This window comes from Microtus pennsylvanicus, chromosome 12, assembly GCF_037038515.1.
Source record: "Microtus pennsylvanicus isolate mMicPen1 chromosome 12, mMicPen1.hap1, whole genome shotgun sequence".
Classification (NCBI taxonomy): Eukaryota; Metazoa; Chordata; class Mammalia; order Rodentia; family Cricetidae; genus Microtus; species Microtus pennsylvanicus.
This window is the reverse complement of record NC_134590.1, coordinates 4,689,868-4,707,082: the sequence shown is the minus strand read 5'-3', so window position 1 is coordinate 4,707,082 and position 17,215 is coordinate 4,689,868. Positions and strand designations below refer to the sequence as shown.

The 17,215-nt window shown below is 43.0% G+C and overlaps 1 protein-coding gene across 4 annotated transcripts in view; it reads left to right on the top strand.

The window, feature by feature from the left end:
- Positions 1-17,215, top strand: part of Nudt9 (nudix hydrolase 9) — a 22,429-nt gene extending 5,214 nt beyond the window's left edge. For all 4 annotated transcript variants that reach the window (XM_075942718.1, XM_075942715.1, XM_075942716.1 and 1 more), the window contains exons 3-8: positions 4,693-4,788; positions 6,087-6,173; positions 8,403-8,514; positions 11,706-11,852; positions 13,299-13,383; positions 16,787-17,215. In XM_075942718.1, coding sequence (XP_075798833.1) covers positions 4,693-4,788; positions 6,087-6,173; positions 8,403-8,514; positions 11,706-11,852; positions 13,299-13,383; positions 16,787-16,965 — 706 coding nt within the window. In that variant the 3' untranslated portion in view covers positions 16,966-17,215. The remainder of the gene's footprint in view (positions 1-4,692; positions 4,789-6,086; positions 6,174-8,402; positions 8,515-11,705; positions 11,853-13,298; positions 13,384-16,786) is intronic.

Sequence of the window (17,215 nt, the reverse complement as noted above, 5' to 3'; positions counted from 1 at the left end):
TAGCCAGTGCTCACACAGTGTAGGTGGTCATGGACAGCGGGTCTCTATAGCCAGTGCTCACACAGTGTAGGTGGTCATGGACAGCGGGTCTCTATAGCCAGTGCTCACACAGTGTAGGTGGTCGCAGACAGCGGATCTCTATAGCCAGTGTTCACACAGTGTAGGTGGTCATGGACAGCGGATCTCTATAGCCAGTGCTCACACAGTGTAGGTGGTCATGGACAGCGGGTCTCTATAGCCAGTGCTCACACAGTGCAGCTGTGGTCACAGACAGCGGGTCTCTATAGCCAGTGCTCACACAGTGTAGGTGGTCATGGACAGCGGGTCTCTATAGCCAGTGCTCACACAGTGTAGGTGGTCATGGACAGCGGTTCTCTATAGCCAGTGCTCACACAGTGTAGGTGGTCGCGGACAGCGGGTCTCTATAGCCAGTGCTCACACAGTGCAGCTGTGGTCATGGACAGCGGGTCTCTATAGCCAGTGCTCACACAGTGTAGGTGGTCATGGACAGCGGGTCTCTATAGCCAGTGCTCACACAGTGTAGGTGGTCACGGACAGCGGGTCTCTATAGCCAGTGCTCACACAGTGTAGGTGGTCACAGACAGCGGGTCTCTATAGCCAGTGCTCACACAGTGTAGGTGGTCATGGACAGCGGGTCTCTATAGCCAGTGCTCACACAGTGCAGCTGTGGTCATGGACAGCGGGTCTCTATAGCCAGTGCTCACACAGTGTAGGTGGTCATGGACAGCGGGTCTCTATAGCCAGTGCTCACACAGTGCAGCTGTGGTCACAGACAGCGGGTCTCTATAGCCAGTGCTCACACAGTGTAGGTGGTCGCAGACAGCGGATCTCTATAGCCAGTGTTCACACAGTGTAGGTGGTCATGGACAGCGGGTCTCTATAGCCAGTGCTCACACAGTGCAGCTGTGGTCGCGGACAGCGGGTCTCTGGAACTAATGCTCACACAGTGCAGCTGTGGTCACAGACAGCGGGTCTCTATAGCCACTGCTCACACAGTGCAGGTGGTCATGGACAGCGGGTCTCTATAGCCAGTGCTGACACAGTGTAGGTGGTCATGGACAGCGGGTCTCTATAGCCAGTGCTCACACAGTGCAGCTGTGGTCATGGACAGCGGATCTCTATAGCCAGTGCTCACACAGTGCAGCTGTGGTCGCGGACAGCGGGTCTCTATAGCCAGTGCTCACACAGTGCAGGTGGTCATGGACAGCGGGTCTCTATAGCCAGTGCTCACACAGTGTAGGTGGTCATGGACAGCGGGTCTCTATAGCCAGTGCTCACACAGTGCAGGTGGTCATGGACAGCGGGTCTCTATAGCCAGTGCTCACACAGTGTAGGTGGTCATGGACAGCGGGTCTCTATAGCCAGTGCTCACACAGTGTAGGTGGTCATGGACAGCGGGTCTCTATAGCCAGTGCTCACACAGTGTAGGTGGTCATGGACAGCGGGTCTCTATAGCCAGTGCTCACACAGTGTAGGTGGTCATGGACAGCGGGTCTCTATAGCCAGTGCTCACACAGTGCAGCTGTGGTCGCGGACAGCGGGTCTCTATAGCCATTGCTCACACAGTGCAGGTGGTCATGGACAGCGGGTCTCTATAGCCAGTGCTCACACAGTGCAGCTGTGGTCACAGACAGCGGATCTCTATAGCCAGTGCTCACACAGTGCAGCTGTGGTCGCGGACAGCGGGTCTCTGGAACTAATGCTCACACATAGTCAAGCCTGTGTCCTTTCAGCATCATCATCTCAGCTTGCTGCTATTTATGTTTCTCTTAATGATAAATAAAATACAGTAGTGAAATTATTTTCATTTTTAAAAGATTTCAGGAGCTAGAGAGGGTGAGAACTCATTAGTTAAGAACACTTGTTGCTCTTTCAGAGGACCCGGGTTTGGTTTCCAACATTTACATGGTAGTGAACAACCAATCATAACTCCAGTTTCAGGGGCTCTGATACCTTCTTATCTCCATGGGCACCATGGACCCACATGATGGATGTAGTAAATGCAGGCAAAACACAAACACACATATATACATAAATACATATATATATAATATCATATGATTATATATAAAAATAAAGTCAATCTAAAATTATTTTTTAATGTTACTCATTCATTTAAATTATTTTGCTTTAATATTTAATTATTGTTGCTAGTCAATGCAGACCATGTAACCCAGTATGGACAAATTCGACAGAACTACCATATATGGGCTGCCCATGCATGCTTCAGCATTGCCAGGACATAAATTTCAAATTTTCTGATTTCATTGCTAACTATCAAAAGGCACATTCGCAGCCTAATTTTAAATTTTAACTCATCTATAAAAGCATAAGACTGTGCATGTTGATGTTTTGATGAATGTATATTTGAATCAGCTTTAATATAGCCATTTCCTCAAACATCCTTTCTTTAAGTTGAAAACATTCTAAATCATTTCTTCTAGCCTTTTGAAATAGTCTGTAACCACTCTGAAGTTACCAGAACCCTTAATCCTATCTAAATGGACGTCAGAGCCCGTGGATTAGGCTGTCCCTAACCCCATTGTAGTAGTGATTTCTTGTTGGGACCACCAGCTCACAAATAACAATATGGAGACTTATTATTAATTATGAAAGCTCGGCCATTAGCTGAGGCCTGTCTCAGCTAGCTCTTATAATGTAAATTAGCCCATTTATATTATCTATGTTCTCTTCCATCATGTACCTTCTGTTCCTCTCCATTCTGATGGTGACTCTGCCTTTCTTCTTGTCAGAGTTCTCTCTCTGCCCAGAAGTCCCGCCTACACCTCCTGCCCGGATATTGTCCATTTAGCGCTTTATTATACCAATCACAGAAGTACACCTTCACACAGTAATCAAATATCCCACAATATTCCCCCCTTTGTCTAAACAAAAAGGAAGTTTTTATTTTTATTTAATAATATAGTAAATATTAGTAATACTAATACAGTAAAACTATATGCAATAAGAACAATTATCAAATAAAAATTACATTCACAGTGTCCAGTCCATTTGTATTTGGCAAATTGGATAATTTGCAGTTGTATGTTGGTCTGACATTTACGTCTAAGATAAACAAAGTGATTTCAGGCTGGGAGATTGGTCAGTGGGTAAAGTGCTAACTGTGGAAGGGTCTGGGCCTGAGTTTGGTCCCCAGAACCAATGTAAAAAGCTGGGGGTGGGGGTGAAGGGGCAGCATGTGCTTGTAACCCCAGTGCTGCAGAGGCTGGGATTGTGGGATCCCTGGAGCTCGCTGGCCAGCAGCCCAGCATATTTGTCCAGTTCCAGACCAGTAAAAGGCTCTGCCTAAGAAAAATGAGTGTCTGACCCCTGAGAATTGATCCCCAAGGTTGACCTCAGTCTCTGCACACACACATGTGCACATGTGTACCCCCACCCCAGCACTTATAGCAACAAAAGTCCAGCAAACAAGTTGATTGACGTAGATATCAGGAGAGTGCTAACTGCAGGCTAGGAAGTGTAAGTGGGTGATTGGGAAGCCAGCAGCTACCCACACAGAATTCCTTAGGAAGTAAGTTCTGCCATCTTATGGCACAGCGGGGGTTACCGTTCACAGTACTTTGTTATATATTTTATAAAGAGTTAGACAAGAGAATTTCAAAAGTTCCCCATGTAAAGAAGTAGCAAACGTGTAAGATGATGTAAATCCTAATGACTCAGATTTGATCATCACAGTTATACATGTCAGATAATCATTCTGTACCCCATAATACGCACAGTGATTATGTACCAGTTAAAAAGACAAAAAAGGAAAGCACCAATGCTTGCTCTGCTGATGGCTGTGGCATATAACGTGTTGGCTCCCGAGTTTATTCTCACACTCTTTGCTAAACTACCATCACATAATCTCAGAAGAGCCCAGGCCTCTCTCAAACCAAATCCAGCAAGTAACATATGCATGTGTGTGAACAACTGTACACGTGGGCGCAGTGTAACATGAAGAGAACATGCATGTGTGTGAACAACTGTACACGTGGGCGCAGTGTAACGTGAGGAGAACAAGGCTGAGTATAAGGGTGAGGAGGACTGAGTGCAGGTGGTGGCCATGAGTTATGAAGAGGACATGCGCTAATTGCTTTTCTAGTTGTAACGCTGATGGAGTTTGTTGGTTCAGAAGGAAGCTCTTGTTCGGGATCCTGTGGGAGCCAGCAGTTGCCATAGTGCGCCCACAGACAGTTCTGTGTTATTGGTATGATATGGACATTTTGCTCATGTAGGAGGAAGTCCCTTCTTTCAAAAGGGTTAACAGGCCTCATAATACAACATCCTTTTCTGCTTTGGATAAAAAGGATCCTTGCCCACCCCTAGAGCCTGCTTTGATTGAATAAGATGATTTGTAAATCAGATGATTTGTAAATCAGAACATACTCTTAAATTTTTCAGATATCTTTTCCTTTTTTTTTGGATTTTTCGAGACAGGGTTTCTCTGTGGTTTTGGTTCCTGTCCTGGCACTAGCTCTTGTAGACCAGGCTGGCCTCGACCTCACAGAGATCCGCCTGCCTCTGCCTCTCGAGTGCTGGGATTAAAGGCGAGTGTCACCACCGCCCGGCTTCAGATATCTTTTTTTTTTTCTGTTTGTTTTGAATAGCAGAGAGTTACATCGTTGAGCTGTAGGTGGTATCTAATCATTATTTTATTTTGCATTGCAGTGAAAGCAACTTTTCTCCAAAATTCAATGAAAAGGACGGGCATGTGGAGAGGAAGAGCCAGAATGGCCTGTACGAGATTGAAAATGGAAGACCCAGGTGGGTGCTGGCATGTAGCGACTTAATGTAAGTCTGGAGGGCGGTGAGGTGTTGGCATTCACAGTGTAAGGGAAGTAATTAAATTTCCACAGAGCTCTGGGTATACACATATAATTTTAGTTCTATTTAACGGATTCAGAAAGAACGTTAGCAATTTGCACACAGCTAGTTAGTGACAGAATTTGAATGTATTGTTTCAGAATTTTATCTTGAAGGTTGAAATAATTGAATAAATTATATAAAGGGATTGCAATTTATGTTTTCAGTGGATATTTATTAAGTGAGGTAATGGCTTTTAGTAAGAATTTATGCAAACATGTAAGACATGAGAGCTAGAATGCTTTGCTGGGTGAGATTATTCTGTGGGTGACGTCTCCACTGCAGTACTGACTTCCTGCTCTGGGGACTCTTAGTGGAGGGATTGACTTCTGCAGCTTCTTCTCTAACCTGTACACACACATACTAAATAAAATGCAATTTAAAAAAGACAAGTAAAGCCCAATTATTTTAACATCAAGGTTCATTTTGCTCATCTTCCTTACGTGTCCATGAGTTTGAAGAAAAAATTATTGTCTGTATGTTTGTGAATTTAGTACAAAATAAAAAAAAAAACCACTCGGTTTCGACAGCAGTAATGAATGTAGGCCTACGTGCAGATGCATAGAGCCGCCATTGTTTTCTGGGCTGTGGATTAGATCAAACAGTTAGTTGGGCTTCCGGGGAGAGGGGTGGCACATGCCTTTAATCCTAGCACTTGGGAGGCAAAGGCAGGCAGATCTTCTCTGCAAGTTCAAAGCCAGCCTGGTCTGCAGAGCAAGTTCCAGGGCGGCCAGAGCTGTTACACAGAGAGAAACCCTGTCTCAAAAAAAAAAAAAAACAAAACAAAAAACAAACAAAAAGTTAGGGGACTAGGACTCTGTAGATAAAACTCTTGTTGTACAGGCATAAAGACAGGAGTGTGGCCCTCCAGAGCCCACATAAAAGCCGAGCAGGCATGGTGGCTTCCTGTAACCTTATGACTCAAGAAAGGGACAGAGACAGGGTATCCCAGAGGTAAATTGACTTGCTAGGCTATCCCAGACTAGCTGATTTCCTCTTCCTTGATGAACAGAGAGCTGTTGATGATGACACCTCAGGCCAGATGTCTGCCTCATGCCTTCACACATGTACATGTTCACCTGCCAGCACACAAGCAAGCATGTATACACACATGCATGCTGTATCAAGCCAAACTTTAAAAAATGAATGCATTCAATTGATTGTATGTTGTTTGTGGTCTCTGTCCTTTTCCTTCCTAGAAACCCTGCAGGGAGGACAGGACTGGTTGGCCGGGGCCTTTTGGGGAGGTGGGGCCCAAATCATGCTGCAGATCCCATCATAACCAGGTAAGATCCGAGTGGGGTTCAGTAGCAGAGAGTGAAGTGCTTGGAAAATACAAATGTTAGCTGTGTGTGTGTGTGTATGTGTGTGCGCGCGTACACACATACATGGGACTTTATGGGACATTATAGTGTGTGTGGAAGAAAAAAGCTGTAGTTTTAGCTAGGAACTGTGGCTTATGTTGTAATCCCCATTCATGGGAGATTGAAGCAGGAGGGTTGACATGGATTTGGGACCTGTCTCAAAGTCTCAAAATCAGTCAGTCAGGTAATTAAGTTGTGGTTTTATGATGTAGGTGGACATCAGGTGTTATCTACCAGGCTTGTCCAGCTTACTGTCCACGGGCTGCATTCTGTACCCAGAGAAAGCTGTGAACGTGGCCCAATGCAGCACAGATGATTTGAATTGAGAGCTCATTTCTTGAGCATGAGCTTTGTAAGTGACAAAATCATGTTGCAGTGTCAAAAGTTTGGACACATCTGGCAGTTATATATTAAACATCTTTTTTGTTTTGTTTTCCCCAGCTCTGAGTAGGTACTTTAGAGGGCATAAAAAAGTGTAAATATTAAAGTTTTGGTCATTTGAAGAGCTATAGCTTCATTTTCAAGGTGGAAAATTTAAAATAAAATGCATGAAACCTGACCAACTGGAGACGTGTTCCGAGAAATGCATTAGTCAGATTCCTCATTGTGCGCCTGTCACATCGTGCACTTATACAGCCTAGAGGATGCAGGCCAGTCATTCACTGTGGCCTCTTGATGCACGAGACTTACTGCATGTGAGACATAGGAGACAGCTGGAGTAACATGTTGTAGTGTCTTATTGTTAACTTGACGCCATTACAAAGAATCCAGGAGCTTTCATTAGAATGCCACCAGACAGACCTTGAGGGCATCTCAGGAGTGGCAAGTTACTCCCACCCCTGACCTCAAACGTCTGAAAGGGCACACTTACTGACAGTCTTACCCTAGAAAGGAGCCGTGGGGCACCATGTTTGCACAGGGATGCTGCCCTTTGCAGAGAATGGTCCTGAAGGAGAATGATCTGTGAAAGCCGTCCATACCTTCAGTTTCAGATGAGTGAGTGGATTAAGTATGGCGCAGGTAAAGTAGCGGATGGTAACAGCATTTTAGCTGGGCTCTGAGTCATTCTGTTTCCCTTGAGTCACCCCCATGCCTCTGTGGAAATAAGGGAGCTCTCTAAAATGCTAGCAGGCTGTGACATTCTCTGCTGAACAAAATTCTTGGCTCTCTTCAGAACACAGAATTGAGAATCGTGCTGTGTAGCCATTCGCTGGCTTCTTCAGCTTCATGCTCCACCCCCTTCTCACTTGCTCATAGAGCCAGACCTGAGTAGATGCTCAGTTTTTTGGACCAGTATCTTATTGCTTTGTATCTTTCTTATGTTATTTTTGGGTCTGCACTAAGTATTCTTTTAATTTAATTTCAGACTGTGCTCCTCAGTCTGAAACCTTTCTTATAATGCAGCACTTTAGGGTTTGGCTCTGCTCCTTCAAGAGGACTTGTGGGTTAGATAAACGTGGAGACCTATCCACACTAGTGTGCTTTCACGTCTCTTCTAGAGTGAGAATCTCAGCATAGACTTTTCTTTTCCTTTTGTTACTGGAAGTACAAAGTTCTTATCTTTGTCTCGAAGACCAGTTTTACAAAAAACTTTGAAGTTGGGGGTGTAGGTTAGGAAGGGGAGGGGAGGCTTGTCTTCGGAAAAGAGGATATGGTTAGAAAACGCGTGTTCTGGACCGGCCATTCCCTAACCATGTAATTTAATTCAAGACATAATAGGATGGAGCCCCCCCCCCCCCATAGTCTAAAGATGCCATAAAGACTGAAAAGTACTATTTTACAGTCAGCTAAAACTACTGGTAGCCTGGTTTTCTGATATCCAGGGTGAAGTGATCAATAGAAGTATTGCCAGATCTTTTTTATCATTTCATGCAACACATTTGAAAACCTTTCCTTCAAGTTATGTTCTGCTTTTAAATGTTTTTTTTTGACAGACTTTAAGTAGTAAGAATTATATATAATCTAAATTCTTCTTAAAAAGAATACAACATCCTTGTGTGAAGTAAACTTCCTAAATATAGCATTTTTCTAATAAAGACAGTCCTTTAAACTGGTGGTTTTGGATAAATAAGTACTTTGTTATATAGAGAACATCTTTATGGTGTTGGCACAGGTGTGAGCTGGAACCTTGTCTTCTGTCCCTGTTCACAGGTGGAAAAGAGATGACAGTGGCAATAAAATCACACATCCTGTTTCCGGGAAATGCATCTTACAGTTTGTTGCAATAAAGAGGAAAGACTGTGGAGAGTGGGCAATCCCAGGGGTAAGCACGGCCCCACCATCTGCTGATGCTATCACTGTTCATTGCTGAGCTCGCTCACTGTGAAGCTCCTGTGCGAGGAGGCTGCCCCTTCATGCCCACCACAGTCCTCACCATAGAGTTTAGAATGCTGTAAGCTTTTTGGATTCAAGTACAAATGTAGTGTCTTTGGAAAGAACATGAACTTTTGGCTAGATAGAGGCTCATGTTCTGCTCTGTGCGCTGGCTGCTGGGTGATGGAGTCCAGGCTTTTGTCATTACAATGAAGGTAGGCCCCATTTACCTTGGAGAGATAGCCAGTGAGTATTTGACATATGGGTAGCACTCGCAACTTAAGGTCTATCTCAGTCCCCTACTTGAAACTCAGTTATATATTGTTGGAGGGAGATTGTTTGTTCTTTCCGACTGCCCGACTAGCTTAGACCTGAAAAAATCACACAGAAGCTGTATTAATTAAAACACTGCTTGGCCCATTAGCTCTAGCTTCTTATTGGCTAAATCTTATATTAATTTAACCCATTTCTATTAATCTGTATATCACCTCGTGGCTGTGGCTTGCCAGGTAAAGAACCAAGCATCTATCTCTGGTGGCTTTATGGCTTTTCTCTGACTCCACCTTTCTTTCTCCCAGCATTCAGCCTAGCTTTCCCTGCCTACCTAAGTTCTGCCTTGCTATAGGTCCAAAGCAGTTTCTTTATTCATTAATGGTAATCACAGTGCAGAGAGGGGACTCCCACATCACTTCCCCTTTTCTAATTAAATAAAAAGGAAGGTTTTAACTTTAACATAGTAAAATTACATATAACAAAACAGGTATCAAACAAGAATTACAGTTACAATATTTATATCTACTCTATCTTTTATCATAACTAAGGAAAACTATAACTATAATATTACCTAAGTAAACAGGAAGTACATGTAAGCAACTTCCAAAATTCTAGAATTGACAGAGACATCTTGCTACCTGGACGGACACTCAAAGTTCTTCTGTACCATTGGGGCATCCATCTTCAGCCTACAGTCCCATAGTATCCAGCAGGCTTTTCCATGAAGCAGGAAATCTCAAAGACACTTCCACCTATATTGGCAGTTTTAGTCACTTTCTTCTGTGTCCTGAAGAATGTCTTGCAGACTCTTTTATGAAGCAGGAACCCCGAAGGATCGTCTCACCTTTAAGCAAGTTCAGCCGTCATTTCTCTGTGCATCTTGAATGTCCAGTTCATTAAGCAGTCCAGCCAAGAGCAGTTTCTTGCCCAAATGGCTAGGCAACTCCATAAGAAGCCTCTTCGATGCCCATCTTTCTCTTGAAGTAATTGGTGCTGCCAAGAGCAGATGTGTCTCACTGTCAAAAGTCCTAAGTTATTAAAACATTTTAAATGCCACATTCTGTAGTCTTTGAAAGATTTGAAGAATGCCTGTCTAACTGAAATATATCTCTATACATCTAGAAAATCTAACTAACACGACTACAAGCTTGACTATTATAGCTGAGTATCTATTAACTTATATTTCTTCATTATACATTACATTTTTAAATGAACTACACAAACACAATACCTTAATCAAGATCAAAAATATATATACATATAACAAAATTGACCTTAAATTTGTATCAATAAACCAAGATCCATACCAGTGCAAATTATTCATATCTATATCATATCCCCCTTTAAATATAAACAAACATTTATAGACAATATTTGGGAATATGGGCATAGTTTTCTTCATACTGCTTCCTGCTGATTGTTGGGCATAGTCATTTTTGGGGGGTGTTCACAGCAACCTTCAGGGGATCTTGTTCCATCAATCCACACCAGTCTGGAAGCAACCCACAGGCTCTCATCCTTTGTGGAAACAAGAGAAGAGCCTCTTTTCCAAGGCATCATATCCTTAGACCCAAATTTGGAAGTGGCTTACCAGGTAAAGATCCCAGCGTCTGTCTCCAGTGGCTTCTTGGCTTCTCTCTGACTGCGACCTTCTTTCTCCCAGCATTCAGCCTAGCTTTCTCTGCCTACCTAAGTTCTGCCTTGCTATAGGTCCAAACAGTTTCTTTATTCATTAATGGTAATCACAGCACACAGAGGGGACTCCCACATCAATATACATTTAGTATTTCTTATTGAATTCATATAATTTTTAAACATAATAAGAAGATAACCACTTGTTACAAACTTTTCCTTAAAGTTCATATCACCATCAGGAAGAGTGTACTTATAGCCCATATTGACTTTGTGCCGTATTTGAAGATACATATATCATATGCGTGGTAGAGGCTTTATAGTTTATCTTATTGTGAGGTGGAGGTAGTCTGAGGGAAGATGAGTTTTTATGAATATGCTGCAGTCAGTAAGAACATGTCTTTCTTTGAGGTGTAAAAGTGGAATGGAATTACAGACCGTAGTTGCTGGTCCAAGCGTAGGCCGATCCGTGTGTACCAGACCACTCATGCTGAATGCAATGACATAAGAATGAGTTCATCGTAGGGCATTACAGTTTTTATTGTCATTTGAAATTTGGTCAAGGAAGCCACTGTTGTTATTGATACATTTCCTTAATCATTCTCTGCCTTTGTCAGTTAATATTGTAGGCATTGAGATATAACAGAGCGATATATACATTACAATCCTGTGGGAAAGGCAGTCAATGTAGTAAGATGAAAAACTTAAACGTATTTTGTCAGTAGATGATACAAGAAAAACTAAGGCAGGAAGGACAGGAAGTCAAAAGGGATTGAGAGATTGCAATTGTAGCTACAGCTAGAGAAGGCCTTTGGGGAAGGTGACATTTAAAGGGTGTAATGAAGCAAATTTTAGTTTCTATGGAGAAGCAAACATTGGGGTTTGCAGCAGCTCTCAGATGCAGTGTTGCTGGTATCTTCTGAGGAAGCCATCATGGCTGGATGGATCAGACAGTGCTGTTTTCTTGCCTCCAGGCCTTGTAGTTTGGGTTTAGATAGTACGAAGAAATGAATTTGCCTGGCAGAGTTTGCTGTAACCTCACCCTGGACCATTGCTGTGGCCAGTGTGTGCTTCACCTCTCTTGGGTGCTTCTGCTGGGAACAGATGGTTTAAGAATGTTACAGAGGGGTGGGGATAACCATTGTGGGCAAAGACAGTAATACTTGTTTATTGTACCAGTCAGTGAATTCGGTCGAATGAACCAAAGCTTTCTACTTTTTAAAACTGTGCCCATAGGGTATGGTAGACCCTGGAGAGAAGATCAGTGCCACACTGAAAAGGGAGTTCGGTGAGGAGGCCCTCAACTCTTTGCAGAAATCCAGTGCTGAGAAGAGAGAGATCGAGGAGAAGCTGCACACACTCTTCAGCCAGGAGCATCTCGTGGTAAGGGGCCCCGGGGAGGGAGGCTCTGCCAAGGGCTGTGGCCTGACGGCAGGGAACTTGGGGTCTGCTCACAAAGCAGATTTTCCTTAATGTTTCTATCCTGGCTTTAGCTCATTTGATCATTTATTGCATTTTTTCCCTCTAATTTTTCTTCAGCAGAGGACTGAACTTGTGTGACAAAAAAAAAGCTCTTTTCTAACACACCGGGAAGTCAGTAAACAGATCTCTTTGTTTACAGGAATCCAGCTTGTTGTGAAAGGCCATTTACATCTTAGACTTGTTTTTTACAAGGTGTTTTTTTTTTGGGGGGGGGGTGCTGTTTAAGTTTTATGCCTATATATATTATCTATATACTCTGTTATTCAAAGAAAATATTCACAGAAAGCCTTTGGGCATCAATAATTGGGATCTCTTTTTTTTTTCTTTTTGTTAGGGTTGTAACATGTAGCTCTGGTTGGTTCAGTATTTGCTATGTAACCTGGGCTATCCTCGGATTTGTGTGTGTGTAAGGTTGGAGGAGAGAAGACTTAGGTCTGGTTCTTCAGGTGCCATTTACTTTGCATTGGTTTAGGTCCATCTTACTGGTTAGGTCCGGCTGACAGGTCAGAAGCCCCAGGCTCCAGGGATCCACGGGTCTCCTGTGTTTTCCAGCATTCACCTTACTGACTGAGCCCTCTTCAGCCCTGGGCTGGGCTTCTTAATTTTCTTCCTTGGCCTTGCAAGAGGAGTTTCTGTTTGTTATGTATGTATGTATGTGTTGCTGTCTGTTATGTATGTATGCATTTCTGTCTGTTATGTATGTATGCATTTCTGTCTGTCATGTATTTCTGTCTGTTATGTATGTATGCATTTCTGTCTGTTATGTATGTATGCATTTCTGTCTGTTATGTATGCTGTCTGGCTCATTTACCCACATTGTGTTGATAGCTAGAACTAAATTTTTCCTTTTATCAGTAAGCTTTAAATTTCAATTTTCAGATTTCTGTTTCCTAGGTTTATCATATTCTTCAGCATATGAAACTATAATCACAGAAATTGTTACACTATTAACAGAAAATACTTACACTATGGACATGGCCCAAGTTGACTGTCTCGGTTTCCCCTTGGTGCTGTTGAATTCGGGGTTCCAGCACACAAAGCGTATTCTACCACTACGCTCATCCCCAGCCCACTCAGATTCTGTGATACTGAGGATTCTGTGAATTCCACAGCTGCCACAAAAGAGAATATTGTCCCCTTAGGAATATAAAAAGTCTATGAAGCCATGATAAAGGTTCTATGCTATTTACATTTCTTTGTAATCATTTTGGGGATAAAATCTGTATCATTGTGTACAATCTTATCTGCTTTAAAGTGTCTAGTTCAGCAGTGTTGTGTGTCAATTAACTGCTCTCCCACTCACTCCCGTCTCAGCCTAGACTGTTGTCTCTCTGTCCCCCTACATAGATATATAAGGGGTATGTTGACGATCCTCGGAACACTGATAATGCATGGATGGAGACAGAAGCTGTGAACTACCACGACGAAACAGGTGATTCTAATCTTAAATGTGTCCATTGACTAGAGTTGAGGCCAGCTGAAGCCAAGATGTCTCCTAGGACGTCATTACAACTAGTATCTCAGCTATTTAAACTGTTAACTGTTGAGTTTAGGGTTGTATGTATCTGCGAGTGAAGCTGTTAGTATTAAAAGAGCTCTGAGAACAGAGCCTGCGAAGTTTGTCCGCAGTGACTAAACATCCTTAATCTGTCGATGGCAGTGGGGTTGGAGTTAGGCTAACATAATGCGATTTAAAGCCAGCAATTGTTTACTACATTTATTAAGCTTTAATTAAATTTGTCTAAACAAAAGCAAAAGCAAGTGAGAATTTGGGCAGGGCAGTTTGGCATGAGGTAAGAAATGGAATTTACATTTACCCTGTGTGGTGTGCCGCCCTGGTGCTGCGGCCTCGGGTGCTGTGCGTCTGTAATAAGCATGTGTTGCTGAGCAAGGGCGTTTCCTCATCTGTAGGTCTTGGGACTTAGAGACAGTTTGTAACTACAGAAGAGAAGGGAACCTGCTGTTTCAGAGTGACTTATGGTCTTTATACATCTGCTGGCTCCTCGGAACATCCTTCCTTGCTAAGCTGAGTGGTGTTTTAAGCATTTGGCCTTCATTTAAGGAGTAATTAAATGAGGCTGTGTTGAGAGAACTCCGTGTTCTGGCTCTTTGCTGAGCTGCCTGATCTTATGCTAATCACTTGTCCCTGGACCCGAGGCTTAGATGTGGGAGGTCTCCTTTCACTCAGCCTGTTCTTGGCCTTGGGGAAACTCCAGCACCAAATCCTTTCTCTATGCAGCAATTCTGCCTAGAACTTAGAAGCCGCATGCGAATGGAGTTTAGATAGGGTTTCTACAGTTTAACTGCACACAACTCATTATTTATTTGCAAGGGTAAAAAAAATGACCTTTTCTCCGAAGATTGAAGGTGGATTTTTTTTTACCTGATGGGTGATTGATCTTTCTCTGTAAAAAGAAAACTCTTTGCCCATAAATTCCAAGTCTTTGGCTCTCGCTTTTACCTATTTAGATGGGCTGTGGTTCATCTAACAAAAGGAATTAAGGCAAGTAGACCCGTGGGCACTAGGCCTCTGTCTCTACTCTTCCTCAGACCTTTGGGCATCTTAGAGACTTCTTGGTAAGGTGGTCTAAGGTGTGTTGTTCTCATGGTTGAATCCTTTACTGCTAATATAATTGTGCATAGAGGCAGTAAACTATATGCCCCAGGCTGGCCGCTCTTCCCTTTCCCTGCCATGACGGGATTTTCTACCCACGGGACTGGCAGTGTGGATATGAGAGCTGTTTGTTTTCAGGTCAGTTTTCTTCTCACTAGAGGTGGCTGCTGACATCTGCATGCATTTAAATATTAATCAGGTGACCAGAGGAGTGAAAGAAAGTCTAGATATTGTTAGTTCAGATAAAACAGCGTGCCAGAGGACTGTACTGCGCTATTAGGACACTTTAAATCTGTGAGTCCCAACCTTCCCAATGCTACCGCCCTTTAATGCACTTCCTTGTGTCGTGGTGATCCCCAAGCATAAAATTATTTTTGTTGCTACTTCATAGCTTTAATTTTGCTCCTCTTATGAGTTGTAACATAAATATCTGTGTTTTCTGATGGTCTTAGGCAACCCCTGTGAAAGGGGTCGCAACCTCAGGTTGAGGATCTCTACTTTAGCTTCATGGCAGCTGTGTGTCTCTCAGTCTGTGGAGGTGTTGGCAGCTGGAGTGTGGGCCGATGTAGAGCTGGGATGCTGGTGCCTGCTCTTAGAGCCGTGGCCAGAGCATTGTCTTCTTAAGAAGGACTTCTGTTGTCTAACTGTACTGGTGATTTACATAGGTAAAATAATTGAAACTTAGAGAATAGATGGTGTAAAGAAGAAAATATAAACCACCACCTTCAGTTACCAGTTTGCCATAGCTTCCTCCAAACTTTGTGCACCTTCACAAATACACAGATCAAAGGTGCTTCCTCTGCTTGGCGTGTCACGTAAAAGAATATTGTGGCCACTTGATGGCAACAAATGTGGGCTGGCCTCACGTAGCCCAGGCTGTCCTGAGCTCATCTGTAGCCCAGGCTGTGCTGAGCTCAGTATATAGCTTAGGCTGGCCATGATCTCGTGGGCAATCTTCCTGCCTGTGACTCCCAAATACTGGGATTCCAGTCACGGACTACCTACTGTGTTACGTTTAGTGATGTTGGTGGTCCATTGTTTATCTCTATCATTTTTTTCACCTGTATCACAGAGGTGGAAAGTTTGATCCGGTCCATTTTTAAGAATGAGATATGGTGCAGGGTACAGCAGTTAAGAGCACTGACCGCTTTTCCAGAGGACCTGGGTTCAACACGCAGTACCCTCATTGTGACTCATGTGTCTGTACTACAGTTCCAGGGATGCCGGTGCCCTCTTCTGGCCTCTTCCAGCACCTGGCACACATATGGTGCACAGACAGTCATGCAGACAAAACACTCATGTGCATAGAAGTAAATAAAAATTAAAGAACATAGTATATAATACTAAATGTCTATATACATACATAAAACATGCACATATGTTGCCTTAAATGTCCTCTGGGTCATTGTTTTTGAGACAGAGTCTCATTACATAACCCAGGCTGACTGAGCTGTTGGCAGACTCCTGCCTCAGTTCTCGGCGGTGCTCAGGGTACTGCAGTAGGCCATCACACCTTGTTTAACGCAACAGTCTGGTCCGTCTTTAACACACTGGGTAATAATCAATATGATCTCCCCAGGGAGAGCTTGTCTTTAACACACTGGGTAATAATCAATATGATCTCCCCAGGGAGAGTTCGTCTTTAACACACTGGGTAATAATCAATATGATCTCCCCAGGGAGAGTTCGTCTTTAACATACTGGGTAATAATCAATATGATCTCCCCAGGGAGAGCTTGTCTTTAACACACTGGGTAAACATTGACAGCTTATCCTGTAGGAAGAGCATTTGCATCTCTGACAGTGATGGCATTTCTATATGTGTAATACAATTGTAGATACATTGTATTCTAGTTTCCAATTTGGCATCTAATTATATAACTTAAAACAACAAAATGAGTTATAGATTTGCTTTTTAGGTTTTTTATATTTAACTCTATAATCCTTTTGGAATCTGTTTTTGAAAAGGCTTTCATATAGTGTGGCATCTCTCTTCCTCTCAAAGGAATAGTCTATAAAGAGAAAAATTTTCAACTAATATTTAATCAGTTAAAATTTAGAAATTTTGGAATATTCTGGTTTTTAATCCTTTGGCTACCTAGTAACAAAGATTTAATCTTATTTTTAGTAAGACAATTTGAGGATACAGAATTACATTTTTAAAAAAAGGCAGAATAAACAAATTTTCTTTCTTTTGGTGTGTTGCTTCTTTGCAACCCAGGGGAGACCATGGACAAGCTCACCCTGGAGGCCGGAGATGATGCGGGGAAGGTGAAGTGGGTGGACATCAGCGACCAGCTCAAGCTCTATGCCAGTCATTCTCAGTTCATCAAACTCGTGGCTGAGAAACGAGATGCGCACTGGAGCGAGGACCCTGCCACTGACAGCCACGGACCGTAGCTTGTCCCCAGAGACCACCTGGGAGCACTGCAGACAGCAGGGTCACAGCACTCACACGCCACAAAAGACACTCGGAAATGTTTGCCACTCGGTAAAGTGAGTGAACCCAGGGAAGTAGAACTCTGAATTTTAAACTTTCTTCTCAGAGGATTAGAGATCAACAGATTTTGTATGTATGAACAAAAGCATGTCCGAACAAAAATAACAAATGTTCTCTGAAGAATTGTAAATAAAATAAAAATAAAACCCA